Source organism: Leopardus geoffroyi, chromosome A3 (assembly GCF_018350155.1).
Source record: "Leopardus geoffroyi isolate Oge1 chromosome A3, O.geoffroyi_Oge1_pat1.0, whole genome shotgun sequence".
NCBI classification, from domain to species: Eukaryota; Metazoa; Chordata; class Mammalia; order Carnivora; family Felidae; genus Leopardus; species Leopardus geoffroyi.
This window is the reverse complement of record NC_059336.1, coordinates 23,129,425-23,149,436: the sequence shown is the minus strand read 5'-3', so window position 1 is coordinate 23,149,436 and position 20,012 is coordinate 23,129,425. Positions and strand designations below refer to the sequence as shown.

Genomic DNA, 20,012 nt, shown 5'->3' with positions numbered 1-20,012 from the left:
TAAGTGGTAGAACCAGGTCAAACTCAGGCATTCTGACCCCAGAAGCCTCACTATACACATCACCCACTCTGCACCCTCATCCCGACCATTGTGAACCGTTGCTGCTGGGGCCTGGGGCCGGGGCTGGGGCTGGGGCTGACGCTAATGTCTGGGCTGGATCTGTCTTGAGTCAGTGGAAAGTTGTTTTCAAATGCTTTCTCTTGCTGAAACCCTGATATACACATAGGAAGAGAATTGCCTTTAGACTACCCAGCAGGTAGGTTTTGAGCAAAGACAAATAAATCCCAACCAGTTACCAGTGCGCACCCTCTTTCCTGGTCACTCAGTTCCTCTTCTCCCTTAGTCCTCTCCATGTGGCATCAGGATGCTTATAGGGCTAAATTTAAGTTCATACCATAGTGAGTAGGGAGCTACATTGTTCATTTACCCACCCACCCACCCATCCATCCATTTATTTGTTCCAAAAACATTTATTATTCTCTATTGTCTGCCTGGTACAGAATACAGAGTTGAAGAAAATATGCTACCTGCTAGAAGTCATTTGTTCAAATAATGATCACAGGTACATATAATTGTTTAGGTCCTGGGCACACAGTGGTGAACAAGGCCCAGCTCTCCCACTTCCTGGGAGGATGACCCTGAGCAAGTTATCTGAGCCTCTCCAAGCCTCAGTTTCCACTTCTATAAAATGGGGTGATGGGGGCAATAATAGTACATCCCTCAAAGGGTTGACCTGAGGTTGGACCAAGGTAATCTGTGCAGAGGCTTGCCTGGCACCTGGGAAGGGGTCTGTAAATGTGAACTGCTGTTATTTTCTCCTGCCTTCATGGAACAGTGCAATAATGCTTTCCTGGGGCGGGGCAGGGGGGGGGGGCTCAGGAAGGATAGGTATGTGGTGATACCCCTACCAGGAAGAGTGAGAAGGCTTTACCTAGGCATTGACATTTGAGTTATACTTAAAGGATAAGTGAAGGGTCAGCCCCAGCAGAAGGCATTCTAGGCAGTGGGAGTATAGCAGGTGCAAAAACAAGGATGGGAAGGAATGTCACATTTGGGGAAAGGCGGATGGTCCGTAAAGCAAGATGTCAGGTGTGTGGAAGAGGAGTGGGGTAGGGAGGGGAAAGATCTGGAAACGTAGGCTGGGCCAGGGCTTGAAGGGCCTCAAATGTCATATAGGAGGTTCACACTTTATCCTGGAGATAGTGGGGCATCACTCCCAACTTTTGAAGTAGGGGCATGATGTCATCAAGTATGTGTTTCTCTGTGTTTTAGAAAGATTACTCTAGCAACCGTGTGGAACATCACAAGAGGGAAAATTCCCTGATGTCCTCCCTTTCTCCTTCCATCCTTCCTTTGGCAAATATTTGTTGAACACCCACACTATGTGATGCACTATGCCAGGCACTGTGAATCTAGCACTGAGGGAGACAGACAGCATCCCGAGACCACATTGGGAGACCAGGCATTGGGAGAAACCAAAAGAGAAGGCAGAGAGCTGGTCTGGGGACTGGGGCAGGGCCCGTGTGCGAGGAGGTGGGTGTAAAGAAGGGGAGCGGGGTTAAGGGATAACTGGAGAGAGGAAAACGCAGGATTTGGTCATTGACAGAATGTTCAGTTAACAGAGGGAAAGTGGGCTGGTGACTTTGCACACTAACCCAGACATTCCTCCCCCTTCCCCCAATGTTTATTTATTTATTTTGAGAGAGAGCATGCACAAGCATGGGAGGGGCAGAAAGAGAGGGAGAGAGAGAGAGAGAGAGAGAGAGAATCCTAAGCAGGCTCCACACTGTCAGCATGGGGCCTGATGTAGGGCTTGAACTCACAAACCGTGAGTTCATGACCTGAGCCAAAACCAATAGTTAGATGCTTAACTGACTGAGCCACCCAGGTGTCCCTAACCTAGCCACTCCTCCTCCTCCTCCTCCTCCTCCTCCTCTTCTTCTTCTTCTTCTTCTTCTTCTTTTCTTCTTTAATGTTTATTTATTTTTGAGAGAAAGAGAGCACAAGTGGGGGTGGGACAGGGAGATAGAGACACAGAATCTGAAGCAGGCTCCAGGCTCCAAGCTGTCAGTGCAGAGCCTGACACAGGGCTCGAACTTGTGAACCTGAGCCAAAGTCAGATGCTTAACCGACTGAGCCACCCAGGCACCCCTAACCTAGCCATTCTTGAAGTGCAGTCCTGGGAACCTTTAGAAAGGCAAATCTTTGGGCCCCACCCCAGACCTATTGACTCAGAAACTTTGGGGCAGAGCCCAGAAGTCTGTGACACCCCTCAAGTCTGAGAAGCACTGATGTAAACAGAGAGCACTCGAGGGGATTGCTCTTTAGTGGTAGGCGTGTGTCAGGGGCGGGGAGGCAGTGAATTCGAGGTTGGATCTGATGAGTGCTAGGAACCTGTGGGACATTTCCAGGGGAAAATGTCTAGGAAATAATTGATTTTAAAGGTCTAAGTTTCAAGAAAGATCTGGGCTATAGATAAAGAGATATGAGACAGTGGCCTTGTGAGAAGGCCTTGAGTGGCTGAGGCAGTGCAGACAGGGTGGTGAGGAGGAGAACCCTCAGTCTGAGGGAGGAAGGGTCCAGAACCAAGATGGTGGCATTGCCCTGGCCAGGGAGAGGAAGGAGCCGCACCTCTTTGAGGCAGGAGAAAACACTGGCTGAAGATAAAGGAGAGACAGAACAGATGGTGCCTTGTTTTGAATGACCTGTGTCCCCATTAGTGAGTGGCCTCTATTTTCAATGTGTCAGTGGAGGTGAAGCCTTTTCTGGGAAAGAGGGAGCAGTGGGCAAAGAAGAGGCTTTAGGGGAGAATTTCCCGGAGTGACGGTAGGATTCAAAGGGGCTAGTGACTGTTTCCTAAGCTGATGGAAAGGAAGCATTGAACCCAGAAGGCTGCCCCCACCCTTTTTTTTAATTGAAGTATAGTTGACACACAATGTTACAATGGTTTCAGGTGTGCAACATAGTGATTTGACAAGTCCATACGTTATGTTATGCTCACCATAAGCGTAGCTACCATCTGTCACTGTGCAGCACTATTACAATACTGCTGACTATATTCTCTATGCTTTTATCCCCCCGAACTCTTCACTCTGTAACTGGAAGCCTGTATCTCCCACTCCCCTTCACCCCTGGTTGCCCATCCTCCACCCCCACCCCTCCAACTGCCAGTTATCTGTATTTGTGGATATGTTTCTGCTTTTTTCTCTGGTTTGTTTGTTTTGTTTTTTAGATTCCACATAGAAGTGAAATCATATTGTATTTGTCTGACTTATTTCATTTAGCATTATACCCACTAGGTGCATCTATGTTGTTGCAAATTGTAAGATCTCATTTTTTTTATGGCAAAGTAACATTTCATTATATACATACATACATACACACACCACATCTTCCTTATCCATTCATCTATTGATGGACTTGGGTTGCTTCCATAGCTTGGCTATTGTAAATAATACTGCTGTAAACATAGGGGTGCATATGTCTTTTCATTTAATGTTTTTGTCTTCTTTGGGTAAATAGCCAGTGGTGGAATTACTGGATCATATGGTATTTCTATTTTTAATTTTTTTGAGGAACTTCCACACTCTTTTCCACAGTGCCTGAACCAACTTGCATTCCCACCAATAGTGCACGAGGGTTTCCTTTTCTCCACATTCTTGCCAACACTTGTTATTTCTTGTCTATTTGATGCTAGCCTTTCTGACAGGTGGAAGGTGATATCTCATTGTGGTTTTGATTTGCATTTGATGATTAGTGAGGCTGAGCATCTTTTCATGTCTGTTGGCAAGGATGCCCTTTTAAACGCTTGCTGCTAGGCCACGTTCTGGGAATCCATCTGAAAAGGTTGCTCACTGGTGGCGTGCCAGGTAACCAGGTCACTGTCTCAGCTGGAGGCAGGCATGGGGGGGGGGTAGGCAGGGCAAAGGCAGATGGCTTCTGTCCTCACCTGTCCCCTGGCAGGCAGAGATCCAGATCTAGTACCATGCACAGACAAGGACAAAGGTTCAGCCTGCTCGGCAGCTGCAGAACAGACACAGCTCTGGGCTGCGGGATGAGAGGACTGAGCCCGAGATGGCATAGAAAGTGGGAGGTGAAGGCAGGCAGCCGGACCCGCTGCCAGATGTGGGGTAGTACATCCAGCCAATCCAGGAGTATCTAGCAGTTAGAATCCACCACAGGACCAGAAGAGCTGCTCCAGGGTAACAGTTCCGAGGGCAGAGTAGTGTTACCGAAGGAGCATGTTGGACTTGGAGACTGACAAACATGGGTCTAAATCCGGGCTCCGTCACTAACTTGCTGGTGGACTTGAACAAGCCTCTTGACATTCTCTGGCCTTCTAATTTCTCAACTGTGAAACGGGAATATTAAAATAATTTCCTGTGGTTGTTCTGAGGATTAAATGAGATAGTGCATCCTTAGCATAATACCCAGCACATACAAGTACTCAGCAAATATTGGTTATCATTATGTTGTTAGGAGCCAGCCTGTATTCCTATGTTTATCCTAAAACTGGCATTTGCAAAGCCCTTTCTCCTCTGCTAGCCTCATAATGTCTCTGTGAGAGTTGGGCAGGGATGTCTTTTTTAAAAAATAACTTTATGACTTCATATTTTCAGAGCAGTTTCAAGAGCAGCTTATGTATTAGAACAGTTTTATAGCAAAGTTGAGAGGAAGGTACCCGCATGCCCCATGTATAGGAACATGTAGGTTTCCCATATACCCCTTGCCCTCACACATGCATAGTCTCCCCCATTATCAACATTCCCTACCAAAGTGAGACATTTGTTACCATTGATGAACCTACATTGCAGGACTCCCATTTCATAGGTAAATCCATGAGGCCCATAGAACGGAAGTGGCTCTGCCCCAGCCCATGTGGCTGGAACATGGCAGGGCCAGGACAGAAACCTGAATGTCTCTGCTCCTTTGTCAGTGCTTCCCGAGAGCAATGCCATGTCTTGTTCACCAATGTCCCTAACCCCAGGCACTCTTAATGTTGAGTGAGTGAGCAAGTGTCTAAGTGTGTGAGTGAGTAAGAGAGTAAGTGTGAGAGCAGGCCCATGTGTGAGCACGCGAATGCATGACAAAAGTCATTCCTCAACCTTGTGGCCATGACAGCTACATGGCTACATACTCTGGCCATCCTGGGGGCCCGCCCACATGAGATCTGGCCATCTGAGCACTATTGTTTCCCCCAGGAGAACAGTCTCAAGTCCGGGAAGGGGGCAGCTGCCATGATCCCAGGCCCACAGACGGTGGCCACGGAAATCCGTTCTCTTTCTCCGGTAAGTGGGTAGGGCCAGCTCAGGCTAGGGTACTCTGTGCTGAGAATGTGGACACAGGTCCCCAGGTGGCCCACAGCAAGTACGGCATAGACCCCAGTAGGCTGCCCTCTTAAGTACAGCGCCAGGAAACTGGCTTCTTTTCAGGTGCCCACAGGGCTCCCTTGTACCCACCGGAGTCTCATCTGTTGCCTCCACCCTACCCACATATGCACACCAGAGGGCACTGCAGCGTGAGGGTGAAGCAGCCCCTCTCCTTGGTGGCGCCTGTGATGTGACAGCTCTTTTGCATCTGCTCTCCTTACTGGCCAGGGGAAAGAGGGACTAGGAGCGCAGAGGCTTGCACTCTGGATGTGGCTGCCAGTGACTGAGTCTGTCACCGTGAGGTCTCTCGCATCTCCTGCATTCTCAAGTCTGTCCTTCTCATTGTCTAGCCCCTGAGACTGCGTGTTCCTGGCTGTGACAGGGTGGGAGCTTGGGAGGGCTCTGTCTCCAGCCTGGATCCCCCGTTCATTCTTTTAAGATACCAGGATTCTTGAATTCTGGGGTCTTGTTAGGATTCTGGGCCTCAGGAATCTCAGGTTCTAGGAATCTGAGATTCAGTGGTTGCGAGTTTCATGGATCTAGCATTCTAAAGATTCTAGTGTTCCTGAATTCTTAAAGTCAGTGGTTTGAAGCATCTTGGCTTCCAAACTTCACCTTTGTGGGGGCCCCCTTGATTCACTCCCCCCACCCCCACCCTGCAGAGCCCAGTATCCTTACCTGAACCCTGGGGTGGGGGGTGGTTATATTCTGCAGATCATCGGGAAAGATGTCCTCACCAGCACCTACGGCGCCACCGCGGAAACCCTCTCCACCTCCACCACCACCCATGTTACCAAAGTGAGTAGCAGCAGGGTGCCATATGCCCCCAGCCTGGCTGTGGGGCTGGGGAAGGTCATTGCCATCGCTGTGCCTTGTAATGTGGACAGAGAAGACCTGTAGCGTTCCTAGTTTCTGGAATGCTCTGTGCTTTGTTCTGTACTATGGGTTGTCCTAGGCACAGACCCTGCCCTTCAACATCGACAGCCAGGCTGGGTTGGGGGGCAAGACCATCTCATTGGAAGTAATTCTGAGCCATGGCATTTGCACCTTATAGAACTTAAGTGCTGGCAGGATTTAGAAGAGGCGACGTAAGGAAGCCTCAAAGAGTGAAGAGGGGTCTTCTGGAAAGAGTAGGGTTTGTGCAGGGTCTTAGAAGGCCAGGTAGGACTTGTGAGGGAGGAGAAGACAGATGCAGACATTCTAAACAGTGCAGAAAATGGGAGCAGAGACTGCGCATTTGCTTATTTGTTCACTGAGCAGATGTTAGTGAGCATTAGCCGTACACCAGCCTCTTGCTAGGGTGCAAGTGGTGCACGACTGTGGGAACAGCGGAAGTGGTCTCTATCAGGGAGTAGTAGCACGTAGGGGGCATCACTGTGAGGAACTGGGGGGACTCGAAGCAGGTGAAGCACAATGGAGACAAATGAGACAAATCCCAGGACAAATGTGACTGTGAAGGGTCTGAGGCTAAGAGCCATTGGAACACTGTCAAGGTTTTTTAACGGGGGAGGGACCCAGGGCAAAGGGGTTTAAGGGGAGGAGATTAGATCCAGCAGGATGTATAGGTGGACAGGGGAGAGAACAGAGAGAGGCATGGAGAGACTAGGGATGGGGAACCTGGACCAGGGTATGAGTTGTAATGGGGAAAGGAAGAGGCAAGGGCCACAGGAGGGAGTCATTCCCCATGTGTCAGCTGTGACTCAGCCACCGAGCTGAGGCTGAAGACAGGCAGGCCAGCATATCCGTGCCCAAGTAGCCGGGAGGAAGGCAGGAGGGGGCCTGGGCCAGAGATGGAGGCCTGGAGGAGAGAGGCCAGGGAGCCAGGCTGAGGTGGAGGTTCTGCTGAGTCATCCAAAGGAGAAGTCTGGTGGGTCCCACTGGCCCTCCTGCACACACACTGTCCTGGCCCTGCTTGCTCCTGTGCAGGAAGGACTCAGCACCTTTGCATGTTCCCCAGAAAATATCCACTCTCACTGAGAGCATTTGTGAGCGATGTCGACTTTCCCTGAAAGTTTTGTGGGAAGGTTTTCCGTCACCTACCCCACTGCATACTGCTCAGAAAACTCTTCTTCCCCAAGTTCCTCCTGGCCCTGCCAGTTAGGGAGCCCCCTTCTTTCTGTCTGCTCCTGGCTCTTGCTGGGATTTCCCTCCACTACCACCCTCTTTAATATGCCAGGCAATTTTGTCCTTCCCCATCTTCTACTTCAAAACTTGCACCCAAACCCCGCCCTTTCAGGAAACAGTGGAGGTTGTAAGTATCACCCACACAGTTTTCTCTTGGAGTACTGTTCGAAGTCATTCAAGATAGAACCTTGTCACCATTCACATTTCATTCATGTGTTCATTCAACCAGTCTGCATTTAGCACCTGCCCTGGTCAGATTGGACAGGGGAGTGGGGGAGGAGGGGACACAGAATTGAACAAAATACAGACCCTGCCCTCAAGACCAGGTCACACACACAAGGTCACCCCAAGGTAGAGAGCCCCAGAACCACAAGAGAGATACAGACTTGGTGCTCAGGGAGTACCAAGGTGGGAGGGTGGCAGGGTCACCAGCCAGGGGCAGGGAGACGGCACTTGAGCTGGGCTTGGAAGACCTAGAGAGGGCGGTTTGGTAGTTAGGGGAGTATGGTGGCAGGGGGCAAGACATGCAGCCTAAAGTCCCAAAACCAGAAGAGGGAGCCAGGAGAGAAGGTGACTGCTGGTTCCAGCCTTGCCCTTGAGGGATGCCTTGGATGGGCCTCCTGTCATGCCCAGCAGGCCCCAGGGCTGACCTTGCCACACTCTCCCTCTCTGCAGACTGTGAAAGGGGGGTTTTCTGAGACGAGGATCGAGAAGCGAATCATCATCACTGGGGATGAAGATGTTGATCAAGACCAGGTATGGGGACGGGGGACATCGTTCCCGGTGGCTCTGCCCAGCGCCCAGTCCCTCCTATATTGGGTTACCCACAGGCAGCTGCCCTTGTGGGCAGAGATGATGTCCACTTTGGGCTGACCCTATTCAGACAAGAAGCCCTAAAGGAATGGATGTAGAATGAGGGCCAGAAGGAGCCAGAAGACCTGAGCTCTGGTCTCTAACTATTCAACCACTGCCCTCCCTGAGCCTCTATTTCCATGACCGTACACTAAGGGGCTTGTTGGTCTTCATGGTCTGTCTCATATTCGATATCCTATGGTTCCTCACTTTGTTGCTCTTTTCTCCCAGGCCCTGGCATTGGCCATCAAGGAGGCCAAACTGCAGCATCCTGACATGCTGGTAACCAAAGCTGTCGTATACAGAGAAACAGACCCGTCCCCGGAGGAGAGGGACAGGAAGCCACAGGTAAGCCCTCTGAGGCTCCGCAGCCATGAGAGGGAGGAGGAAACAATGTCCAGATCTTCTGAGGGTCATTTCCATCTGAGAGCCCATCAGGTGGCTTGGTCCCTAACACAGCTTTCATCCCCCATATTCCTGGTCTGTGGCTCAAAGGAGAGACGTGGCTCCCCCAAATACCACAAATCAGTGGGGGACAAGGGGGAGGAATGCTGGTTCCTTGGTTTCTTGGGTGTTTCAGGCCCCAGACCCAGAAAAGTAAATCCAGAAGCAGTAAGAACAGGGAGATGGGGGTTGATGGCAGGTACTGAGGTGGGACAGCTGGAAGCAAGCATAGCCTCACTGGCCATTACCTAGAAATTTGAAGCCAGAAAAAGTCCCCTCAGGCCCAGTACCGCCTTCTTGTCCCTGAGTCTCTGCGTCCATCACAGGTCACTGGATGTTGCTAAGGGGGATATGATGACCAGAGTCCTCGATCCCATCTGTTTTGCTCGATTGCAAACCCTTGACTTCTCAGGCCACCTTGGGCCAGAAATTTACTTTTCTGTTTCCTTATGGGCAGACCTTCATCAGTGCCTTGCTGAACAAGAGAAATGTACTTTTCTCTTTCCTTATGGACAGACCTTCACCGTGCCTTGCTGAACAAGAGGAAGGAGATGGGTACTGCAGCCGATAGGGCTTTTATCAGCCTACATTGGGTTGGGGGGGGGGGGTTCAGGTCCCACTGGAAATCCACTGAATGTTATCAGACCCATAAAACAAAATCTCACAGACATTGAGTTGAGTGGTATGTAATATGATTCTATTCACAAGAAGTCCAGAAGTGATAAAAATCAGAATAGTGGTCAGTTCTGGGACTGCAGTTCTGGTATTGACAGGGAGGAGTCACAAGGGAATCTTTGAGGGTGCTAGAAATGTCAGCACCCTCTTCCCTGATGAATGAAACTGTGTTTTCTAGAAAAATATAAGAATGCGGATCACCACCCCCTTCATGTCAGAAGAAAAAGCACTGAAACATTTTCCTGCCACTTTGAAAGGCTGCCAAACCATGGTCTAGACTGTGCTGTCCAACAGAACTCTCTGCAATGATGGACATGTTTTCCTTGTACTATTCAACACACATGGCTGTGAGCACTTGAAATTGGCTAATCTGAAATCAGATGTGCTTTAAGGGTAAAATGCATGCAGGATTTTGAAGATTGAATGAGAAAAAAAGAATGCAGAATAGCTCAATAATGTTTATATTGATTACCTGTTCAGATGATAATGTTTGGATATATTGGGTTAAGTAAAATATATTATGAAAATTAATTCCCCCTGTTTCTTTTCTTCTTTTTAGGGTAATTTAAAATTTAGAATTTTAATTTAGAAATTAAAAAATTTCTATCTAGAAGATTTTAGGAAACTAGAAATATCTAGAAAATTTAGAAACTATCGTCCAGAAAATTTTAAATTCCATTCAGGGCTCTCATTCTATTTCTGTTGGACAGCACTGCTCTAGAAGTGTAAGCTGGTCATGGGCGGAGCCTGCCTCCCAGCCTTCCTCAGACTTTCATGCAAATTGTCACTCTTATCCCCTCGGTTGTCCAATTATTCTTGCTCTTCATCCCCCACATCTCAGGGTGGTAGCGTAGGACACTTGCCACGCTGGTCCTGAACTGACAGCGTCACCTGGGGAATACAGGTGCCAGAGAACTGTTGTCTCGGTGCCTGGGTGGCTCAGTCGGTTAAGGTGTCTGACTCTTTTTTTTTTTTTTTTAATTTTTTTTTTTAATGTTTATTTATTTTTGAGACAGAGAGAGACAGAGCATGAATGGGGGAGGGGCAGAGAGAGAGGAAGACACAGAATCGGAAGCAGGCTCCAGGCTCTGAGCCATCAGCCCAGAGCCTGACATGGGGCTCGAACTCACGAGCCGCGAGATCGTGACCTGAGCCGAAGTCGGACGCTCAACCGACTGAGCCACCCAGGCGCCCCAAGTGTCTGACTCTTGATCTCAGCTCAGGTCTTGATCTCAGGGTCGTGACTTCAAGCCCCATGTTGGGCTCCATGCTGGACATGGAGGCTGCTTAAAAAAGAAAAAAGGAAGAGAAGAGAAGAGAAGAGAAGAGAAGAGAAGAGAAGAGAAGAGAAGAGAAGAGAAGAAGAGAAAAGAAAAAGACTGTTGCCATAAAGTCTGATTTAGAAGGGCTGGACCGGACCTGGGAATCTTTATTTATACCCTGGTCTTTAGGAAGTCCATGAGCAGCCACTAATGCAAAGAATTCTGTGCTGGGAATCCGGAGACCTGGCTCCAATCCCAGCCATCCCCTCGTGGGCACTCACTTTCCTCACTTGCAAAATGAAGAGATGGGGCTAGCCCTTTCCCATCAGGGTCTTCTGCTGGTTTGTATGCTTTCCTAGAGTATCTGTCGTGCATTTCTCATACTTTTTCCTTTCCCTGTCTGTTCCTTCCCATCTTTCCCAGCGCCTTTCCAGCGGGTCCCCCAGGCTCCTGCCTTCCCATTTGCCTGGGCCACTCAGAGCTCTGGTCCCTGCCTCCACGTCCTGACCACCTCCTGCCCGCCCCCCCCCCCCCGCCCCACTATGGAGCTTTTGATGTCTGCCCACTTGGCGGTCTCGTTTGTCCTCCTCACCTCTCTTGTAGTTCTTCCTTTGATGCCATTGTCCATGCACCACCATTCTCTCTCTGTCTCTCCTTCTGTCTCTCTCCCTGCTTTTCTCTCCTTTCACTCTCTTCCTCTCTCTCTTCCTCTCTCTCTCTTCCTTTTTCTTCCTCTCTCTCCCTCCCTCTGTCCCCCCCAAACCTTCTCTCACCTCTTCCTCTTGGATCCTTCTGTAAAGGTCACCTTGTTCATGTTGCTCTGAAGGAGACAGAAGTTTCTCCCTTGTCTTTTCGCCCACATGCTTTACCACTAGTTACTGCCAAGTAGGAACCACCTTTGACCCCTAATATAGTCAGACTCATTCTGGGGGAGAGGTCTTCTCTGAATTTGAAAACTCTTTTTAAGGTGTTTGAACTATATTGGTTTGATGGATGGATGCATCTTGGTATCCCAAGGAAAGATCTGGAATCCTGCAAACCTGGATTCAGATCTCAGCCCTGCCTGGTATTAGACATTTGACTTTCAGCAAATTATTTATCTCAGCGGTTCCCTCATCATCTAGTTGTCAGCAACAATAAGCACAATAATAACAGTTGCTAAAATTTATGGAGCGCTTGTGCTGTTCTAGGCACCAGGCTATGCCCCTGATATAAGTATTGTCAGCTGCTCATTCATCTCACAAATGAGAAAATGGAGGCTCTCAGATGTTAGGTGACCTGCTCACAGCCATGGGGCATGATTAGAGAGTCAAACTTCGTCTGTAAGACTCCAGAGCCCCCTGTGGTCTTAACCTCCTTAACCTCCTTCTCAGGGTATCTGTCTCATAGGGTTAGTGACATCATACATATACATTAGTTAGCACCGTGCCTGGCACATAGTAAGTGCTCAGGAAAAGCTAATTATGACTATTATTACTATTAACTCAAAGTAAGCCAACAAAATGCTGTATATTTGGATTCTGATGTAATAAACCGAGAAGAATAAATTATAATATGGCATTGTTCAGATGTCCCTGCCACTTCTGAAGTGTCTGGGCTTTTGAAGACATCTCACATCATGTTTACACTGAGCTGTGGGACTTAAATCGCAGCCTACCACTATAAAAAATAAAAATTTCCTCAGGTAGTTAGCAGAATTGAGTAGAAAGAACACACCTAGGCTTTGGAGGCAGAAACTCCTGGCTAGCAGTGGTTCCAGAGGAACCTCCCTGGTGTCCCTCCCTCAGTTTCGTTATCTGCAAAATGAAGTTAATCTATAAATTGGAGCTGCTGTAATAATTAAACAACATCTGTGAGTGTCTTAGTTCAGGCTGCTGTAACACAATACCATATACTGGGTGGCTTAAACAAAACAATACACATTTATTTCTCCCAATTATGGGGGCTGGGAAGCCCAAGGTCAAGGTGCTGGCCACTTCAGCTCCTGGGGCGAATGCTTTTCCTGGTTTGCAGATGGCTATCTTCTCTATATACCTTCACGTGGTGGAGAGCAGAGAGAGAGGGAGAGGGATCTCTCGTGTGCATCTTTTTATAAGATAGTATGTGAGGGCTCCACCCTTATGACCTAATTACCTCCCAGAGACCTCCACTTCCAAATCCTTACACTGAAAATTAAGGCTTCAACATCTGAATTTTGGTGGGGGGAGGACACACAAATATTCAGTCCATAGCAGTGGCACACAGGACAGTGTCTCACACACAGAAGGTGCTCAGCAGTGTGAACCTGCATCCTTATCTTTTGCCACATTCAGGGATTGATGAGCCCCGAGAAAGTCAGACCATAAGCTTTTGCCAGCAGCCTGGTGCACAAGGCCCTATCTCCACACAGGCATCCATCTTGCTGGTCCAGCCTCTCTTCCCTCCCTGAACCCTCCAGAAACATTTGTTCAGACTCCAGTGGACTCTTGGCCTTCCTGTTCCTCCTCTTTAAAGTTCTTGCTGTGAGCGTGGAAAGCACACCCGTCTCACACAGGGTCTTTTCTCTCCCTGCAACTCACAGTCCTGATGTGAGGCTTCTGCTCCATCTTCTACTGGCCCACCTCCTTCAGACAGGGCCTGTCTCCTCAACACTGCCAGCAAGAGGGCAGCCTCCACCCAGCGTCCTTACCTTTAAGATTTTGATTAAATGGGAGAAAAAAATTGACCTATTTCAAAGCAGGAGTCTTGTGTTCTAGTCTCATTTCTGCCACCAACTCACTAAGACATTGAACCCTCTGGGTCTCAGTTTTCCCATACGTCACATAAGCCGCGAAGGATTTTGTTTATATGGCTGCATTAGCATGTGACCATACATGAGTGGCGAAGGGCAGGAATGATACTCCACCTGTTAAATGGTTTTGGGTAGTTGCTGTGTGCCACGCACAGTGCTGAGCATTGAAAGACAAAGATAAGTAAAAGGCAGCCATTGCCCTCAAGGAGATCAAAATAGAGTGTGGCTAAGTTAGCAACAACAATAGAAATAATAAGAACAGTCAGTGTTTGTTCAGCACTTCCTATTTGCTAACGCTTATTTCGAATCCTCCCTATAACTGCATGAGGAAGCACCCGTTTTGCAGGGGAGCACCTGAGGCCTAAAGAAGTTAAGAAACTCACCCAAGATTGCAGAGCTCATAGGCCATGGAATGGGATTTGAACTCAGGCAGTCTGATTGCAGAGCCCACGCCCTTCACCACAAAATTTTGGAGTCAAACTTGAGTTGGAGTCCAGACTCCAATTTCTTTATTTAAATACTTCTCCCTGGGGTTTAATCCTCAGGACACACAGGCCCATGGAGACCAGAGAGGAAAACCAAAGAACATCTACAACCGCACTAAATATTTCTTAGAATGGGAGAAGGTAGGAAGAAAAGGTGAATCGCGTGTGATCTGAGCTTCTTAGTGTTAAAGGAAACTTGGATAGATTTCCAGACGGAAGAGAAAGATACCACCTTCCCGGAAACAAACAAGCAAACACACCTGGGCTCTGGAGTCAGACAGATGTGGGTGCAGGTCTCAGCTGCCACTTACAAGCTGTGTGGCCTTGGACAAGTCACTGTATCTTCCTGAGCCATAATAAAGGGCATACAGGAAAGGCAGCTAAAACAACCCCTTGCCACATATCTAAAGATGAGTGACCAAAAGTTACTAATATTTTTTTATCCTCCTCCTCTGTGTCCCCTTCCCTCCCTCCCTCTGGCTGTAGGAATCCTGACCTCTGTGAAGAGATGCTGGCGTTTCTGGTCCAACCCAAGCCAGAGAACCGTCAAGAAGGGGCCTTCATTCTGGATTCTCCGACTCAACACCGAAGTCCCAGCTGTGACGTGCTGTCACCGAAGAGGGACTGGGAAAGGAAAAGCATATATATATAGATATATATAGATATAGATATATATACAGGAAACACCGCGTCCTTGCACTGCTGCTGGGGCTGGCCGAGCAGTCGGCCAACAGCAACAACCAACATCTGAACGCCTACATTTCCTTTGCAGACACATTGAAGAATTGGTGGGACTTTTCAGGAAAAAAAAAAAAATTATGACAATAATCTCTTGCTCCCCCTTTCGAAGCCCCATGGAACGCCAGAAGCAAGCCAGACCACAATGATTGTAGGAGTCCAACACGACCCTGGTTCTGCACGTTACACTGAGCGGACAAGCATTCCATTTGTCCTGCGGCGTGTTGCCCACTCCAATGCAAAGGAAACACTTCTGCAGCAAAGCAAGAGAAGTCGCAGCAGCAAGACACCCACCGTCAACCATTTGCCGAGAAAGAAAGAAACCCACCCCCCCCGAACCCCCACTCAGAAAGGAGGAAGAACACTGGATTGTTATTTTTTGGGTCTTGACACTGGGCTGCAAAATCCACCTTCCTTTCTTCCACCTTCCCTCCCCCTGACTCACGTGTCTTATGGTCATTTCTGTCTCGGCTGTCTCCTCCCCCTCCCCCCCCGCTGCGTCCCCCCCCCCCCACCTCCCTCTGTCTCCTGGTCCTGCTAAGGGCCACTGCAGATGACTCTGGTTTGAAACAAGAAAAAGAAAAGAAAGCAAGAACAGAAAACCCAGCCACAGGAAGGGGAAGTAGACATTTTATGTTTATGGGTTCTCATTGAAGGTGCAGCTTGTAGGAAATGTGTATGGATGTGCTTTTAAGTTATGTATATTACATATAACAGGAAACAAATATTAAAATAAACAGTGCTGGTAAGTATGAAGCTGACATTTTAAAATTATAATTATCCGACTGTGATTGATGTATCCCAAGGTTCTTAGATCTCCCTGAACCGGCCCAGCCAAGGAGACCAGGACTCTGGCTGTGGGTTGCTCACAGTAGGAGCTGACGGTTCGGTGTAGTAATACAGTGTGTGGTATTTGTAATTGGTTGATTGGTGGGGAGGGGTGGGGTCCCCAGATGGAGGGGCAGGGGTTTGGCAAGAAGGAAGAAACACAGATGTAGTCCAAGATGCCTTCTCCCCTCGGGCAGTAGCCACCAGGGCCTGGTCTATGCTCAGGTGTGGGGTCCAGAGTTAGGATTCTGCTACCTCCCTAGGGAAATTGCTTCAGTTTTCAGTCTTCTCTCTTTTTTTTTTTTTTTTTTGGCCACATGTCTTTTCCCTGACCACATTGTGACATCTGACTCCCCATCCAGAGGGAGGTGATGCCCCTGGCCGCTGCAGAGGATGGCGGCTTTAATTTGACTGTCTGGAGAGTCTCAGCTCACTCTCATCCTCTGCCCTTCCACATTCATTCTCTTCCTTCTGGGCCAAAGCAGCCATAGAGACCATGAACACAGGGCAGGCCCTGATAGGTCAAAACTGCATTTCCAAAGGCTTTGCCTGCCCCTGAATAAGCTGAGGGTGAAAGGTGTTGTTGCTCAAAGGCTCCATCCATGTATAAGACGCTGGCTTCAGAAACCTCCCCTTCAGCCAGCATCTGAGCTCTGAGCCTGTATCCTCGGAGTCCCCCAAATTGCCTCCAGATCACAAAAGCTCTTGGAGAAAGTCCCATCAAAAGCTTGGCATTGACCTCTGGCACACATGGTCTTTCCCAGGCTTGCCTGCCATGAGCTGCTTCTCTGAGCTCACGGAGTCTTCTTTGGAGGAAATGTGTCCCCACTACACTTTAATTTCTCAGTCCCATCTTATCTCCCCAGTCCCACCACTAAAGCAGTCATTAAATTCATTCAACAAATATTTTATTTATTGAGTACCTACATGTGCCAGGCAGTATCCTTGGGCTGAAGGAGAGAATATGGGGGAGGGGAGGGACCCGGAAGTCCTCTGAGCCAGCCTTACATCTTCAATCATGGCTTGCCCCTCTGAGATTCCCACATTCTCTCCGAGTATTGGCCATTGCCCAGCGATACCCCCCAGAGGGCCCAGGCTTACTTACCAGTTACCCCAGTGACTTATGTGCTTAGGTTGCTAAGCTGGTGCTGACCTGAGGCAGGACAGGAAACCAGAACAGCGTTTGTCTCTGTGGGCAAAAATGGGACAGAGAGCAGGCAGGGAGAGTCCTGCACCTGGGGCTCAGTTGTCAGATTCAGCCACATCCTGCCAGGAGCAAGGCTGGTGGCCCGCTCCAACTTCCCCTGAGTGCGACAGCTCACTTTCCACGCACCAGGTTCTTTTTACCATCCTGGAGGAGAAGCCACAGAACCTTCCCTCCCCGCACCGCCCCCCCCCCCCCCACACACACACACCTTGAGAGCTCTCATTCTTTCTGGGCCATGAGCCAGAGTGGCTCCACCCTCCCTGGGCCACCTGGAATTTGGCTCAGGCACCCCTGCCAGGCGTCATGACCACACTGGTCACACCATGGAGGGAGAATATTGTTCTGGGTTCTACACCTCATTATAAGCCCCTGAATGTGTGGTTTCAGGGCAGGGATGAAGTGACCAGATTTAGCTTGTGGGCCGGCCAGGGTTTGTGGAGATCTCCATCCCATGGATGTTGTGACCTTCCTTCCATGGAGAGGCAGGCAGTGCCACCAGGGAGGAGGGGAGCTGCAAAGCTAAAATCTAGGGCACTGTTTCCTCCCCATCCTCCTCTTCATAGGGAATATAGATGTTTGTCTTGTCTGCCTTCAACCTACTTTTCTTTTTTTCCTTTTTACATTTCTCATCGTTTCTGTGCTGCCTTTCCACCCAGGAGACCATGTAGCAGAGTGGAAAATGTCCTGGAGGGTATCCTGGCTCAGCCATGTGACATTGGACTAGTCCCATCCCACCCCCATCCCCTTTTGGGCCTCAGTTTCCCCACTTACAAATGAGCAGGATAAACCAGAGGCTCTCCAGGGGCTTTTCCCAGTCTGCTGTCATACAGATACTCATTTTCTCTTATTTTGCTTTCTCGGGATCTTTTCCATCTGAGGGTACAGAAAGTGCCAGGACCTGTTTTCAGTTTTTGAATCCTGCAAGCACATTCCAAGACTGGCCTGCAATTGCATGAGCAACATCACTCTAAATAATTTTTTTTTTCAAAAGCACCTTACCAACCAACTGCGATGCTGTCCTGTTCCTTTTTACTCACACCCCTCCCTCCCCTCTCGTCCCGCGCTCCCCCACCTCAGTGCTCTGTGCTGTATGCGTGTGCTCTCTGTTCTTGTATACTCAATAAAAGTGAAATAAATGTGTTTGATGCTGAACCACAAACTGTCTTGGCATCTCTCTCTCTCTCTCTCTCTCTCTCTCTCTCTCTCTTTCTATCTCTGACCTTGGCTACGGGTACAAGTTGGCATTGTGGGAAGGGCTAAAACTAGGATGGAGAAATCCCAACCTTGAACACTTTCATTCAACACATTTGCCGTTTCCAGTGTGGCCCATGTCTTGGGTTAAGTTCTGCAGGCACAACTGCAAATGAGACAACATTCCTGCCCTCCAGGAACTCTCATGCTAGTAGAGTGCAGGAAACAGATGACACAACAGTCAAGCAGTCAGAGACAATTCCAGAGTGATTAGCACCGAGAAGGAAATGCACAGAGGAAGGAGATGGTTGCTGAGGGAGACCACTTTAAGTAAGGTGGCCAGTTATGGCCCCCCTGCAGAAGAGCTGCATGAAGAGAAACGTCCAGTAAGGTGAGGACCTTGGGCGAGAACATGCTAGGCAGAAGGAAAAAGCACGTGGGCCCCAGGATGAAGAGGGGCTTGGTGTGTGGAGGAACAGCGTGACCCATCCTCTTTCGAAAGAAGACCACCTGCATTGGGATCTCTTCCTATAATCCTTCTCCGTGGGAGCCTAGCAGATAACGTATACACCAGTCCCGAGCTTCAGCCTTTGCCCACCGCCATATATGTTGCCATATCCCTATATGTGCCACCATCCCATTATCGACTTCTTTCTTTAAACTGACTCTATAAATGTGTATGTAAAGGAAATGATATTACTTCATAAATGGAAAACTAGTGTCACTTGCCAAAGAAATGAGGTCTTCATAAAAATAAATGCAAGAATCTAAAATTAAAAACCCATAATTTATGTAAAACTTAAACTCACTCCTTGGACTGCCTGAGTTGCATGTACCACACTTTCCTTTTTACTCTACTAGGTGACTCACTCCAGACCACCTTTCTTTATTTCCCAAAATCTTACAAGTGAGAACCACTGATAATAATTGGATGCATTTTGCATGGTGCCATTTTGCCCCCACCCCCACCCCAGGGAACATTTAGCAATGTCTGAAGACATTTCTGGCTGACGCAACTGAGGGGGGTTACTGGCATCTAATGGGTAGAGAATAGGGATGCGCTTAAACATCCTACAATGCATAGGACAGCTCCCACAACAAAGAATTATCTGGTCTGAAATGTCAATAGTACCAAAGTTGAAAACCCTGATTTGGATGGAGATGTGACCCACAAGGTGGGATTCCAGGGCCACCGTCTGTAGCTTCCATGCCCATAATTCAGTGCCCTGGAGTGTCTGAGAAAACAGTGAGCTCAGCTGGAATGGGGAGCTCTGAGACCAGACTGTGGAGCTCAGCACCTAACACTGGGAATAAGGAAGCTCAGAGAGGGAGCTGAGCTTCTTCGTGCAGGAAATGGAACTGACACAACAGGCTGAGATTGACATGCATGACTGTGACTGATGAAGGCCATCTCCGGTTAATCCTGTAGCATCTTACTGTGATTAACCATGACCTCAAGGCCCAGTCTAGTCTGTAACCCACTAAGAGATGAGTTTCGACTGAGACAGATTGGTGTGTCCAGCTGTCACTGAGGAAGTATGACAGGCTAGCTAAGCAGCAGCAGCACAGGGGCAAGAATAGCCAGTCAGACCTTGGTTTGCATCCTAGCTCTGCCACTCTCCAGCTGTGTAACCTCTCTGAGCCTCAGTTTTCTCTTCTGTAAGTTGGGAATACTAATACCTACTTACTAGGGTTAATGTAAGGCTTAGAAGTCACATAAGAATGGCCTGCCCTGTGGATTTTGGACTTACCTAGCCAGCCCGCACAAGCACATAAGCCAATTCTTTGCAATAAATCTCTTAATATATATCTCCTATTGGTTCTGCCTCTTTGGTTGAACCCTGACTGATACAACCATGCAGCACAGAGCTAGGCCCCCAAATAGAATCCATTTATTAATACTATAGTTAATTAAACTTGATCTATATCTACATCTTCATCTGTATGTATATCTAGTTATATATCCAGCTGAGACTTTGTGCCTGGCGCTTCCTACTCCGTTCCAGGGAAACAACAGAGACTAAGACTGTCGTTGCCTGCACCGCCTGAGGATACTGGGCGATTATG

General features: G+C 48.6%; 1 protein-coding gene across 31 annotated transcripts in view; it reads left to right on the top strand.

Annotated features, from left to right (window-relative positions):
* EPB41L1 (erythrocyte membrane protein band 4.1 like 1) overlaps nt 1-17,913 on the top strand; it is a 127,602-nt gene extending 109,689 nt beyond the window's left edge. For 16 of the 31 annotated variants that reach the window (XM_045444730.1, XM_045444729.1, XM_045444728.1 and 13 more), the window contains 5 exons: nt 5,202-5,288; nt 6,084-6,167; nt 8,169-8,249; nt 8,577-8,693; nt 9,643-9,995. In XM_045444730.1, coding sequence (XP_045300686.1) covers nt 5,202-5,288; nt 6,084-6,167; nt 8,169-8,249; nt 8,577-8,693; nt 9,643-9,741 — 468 coding nt within the window. In that variant the 3' untranslated portion in view covers nt 9,742-9,995. Of the gene's footprint in view, nt 1-5,201; nt 5,289-6,083; nt 6,168-8,168; nt 8,250-8,576; nt 8,694-9,642; nt 9,996-14,467 lie in introns of those variants that run through there. The other 15 variants (XM_045444758.1, XM_045444752.1, XM_045444749.1 and 12 more) reach the window with 5 other exon arrangements.
* The last annotated feature ends 2,099 nt before the right edge of the window (nt 17,914-20,012 follow it).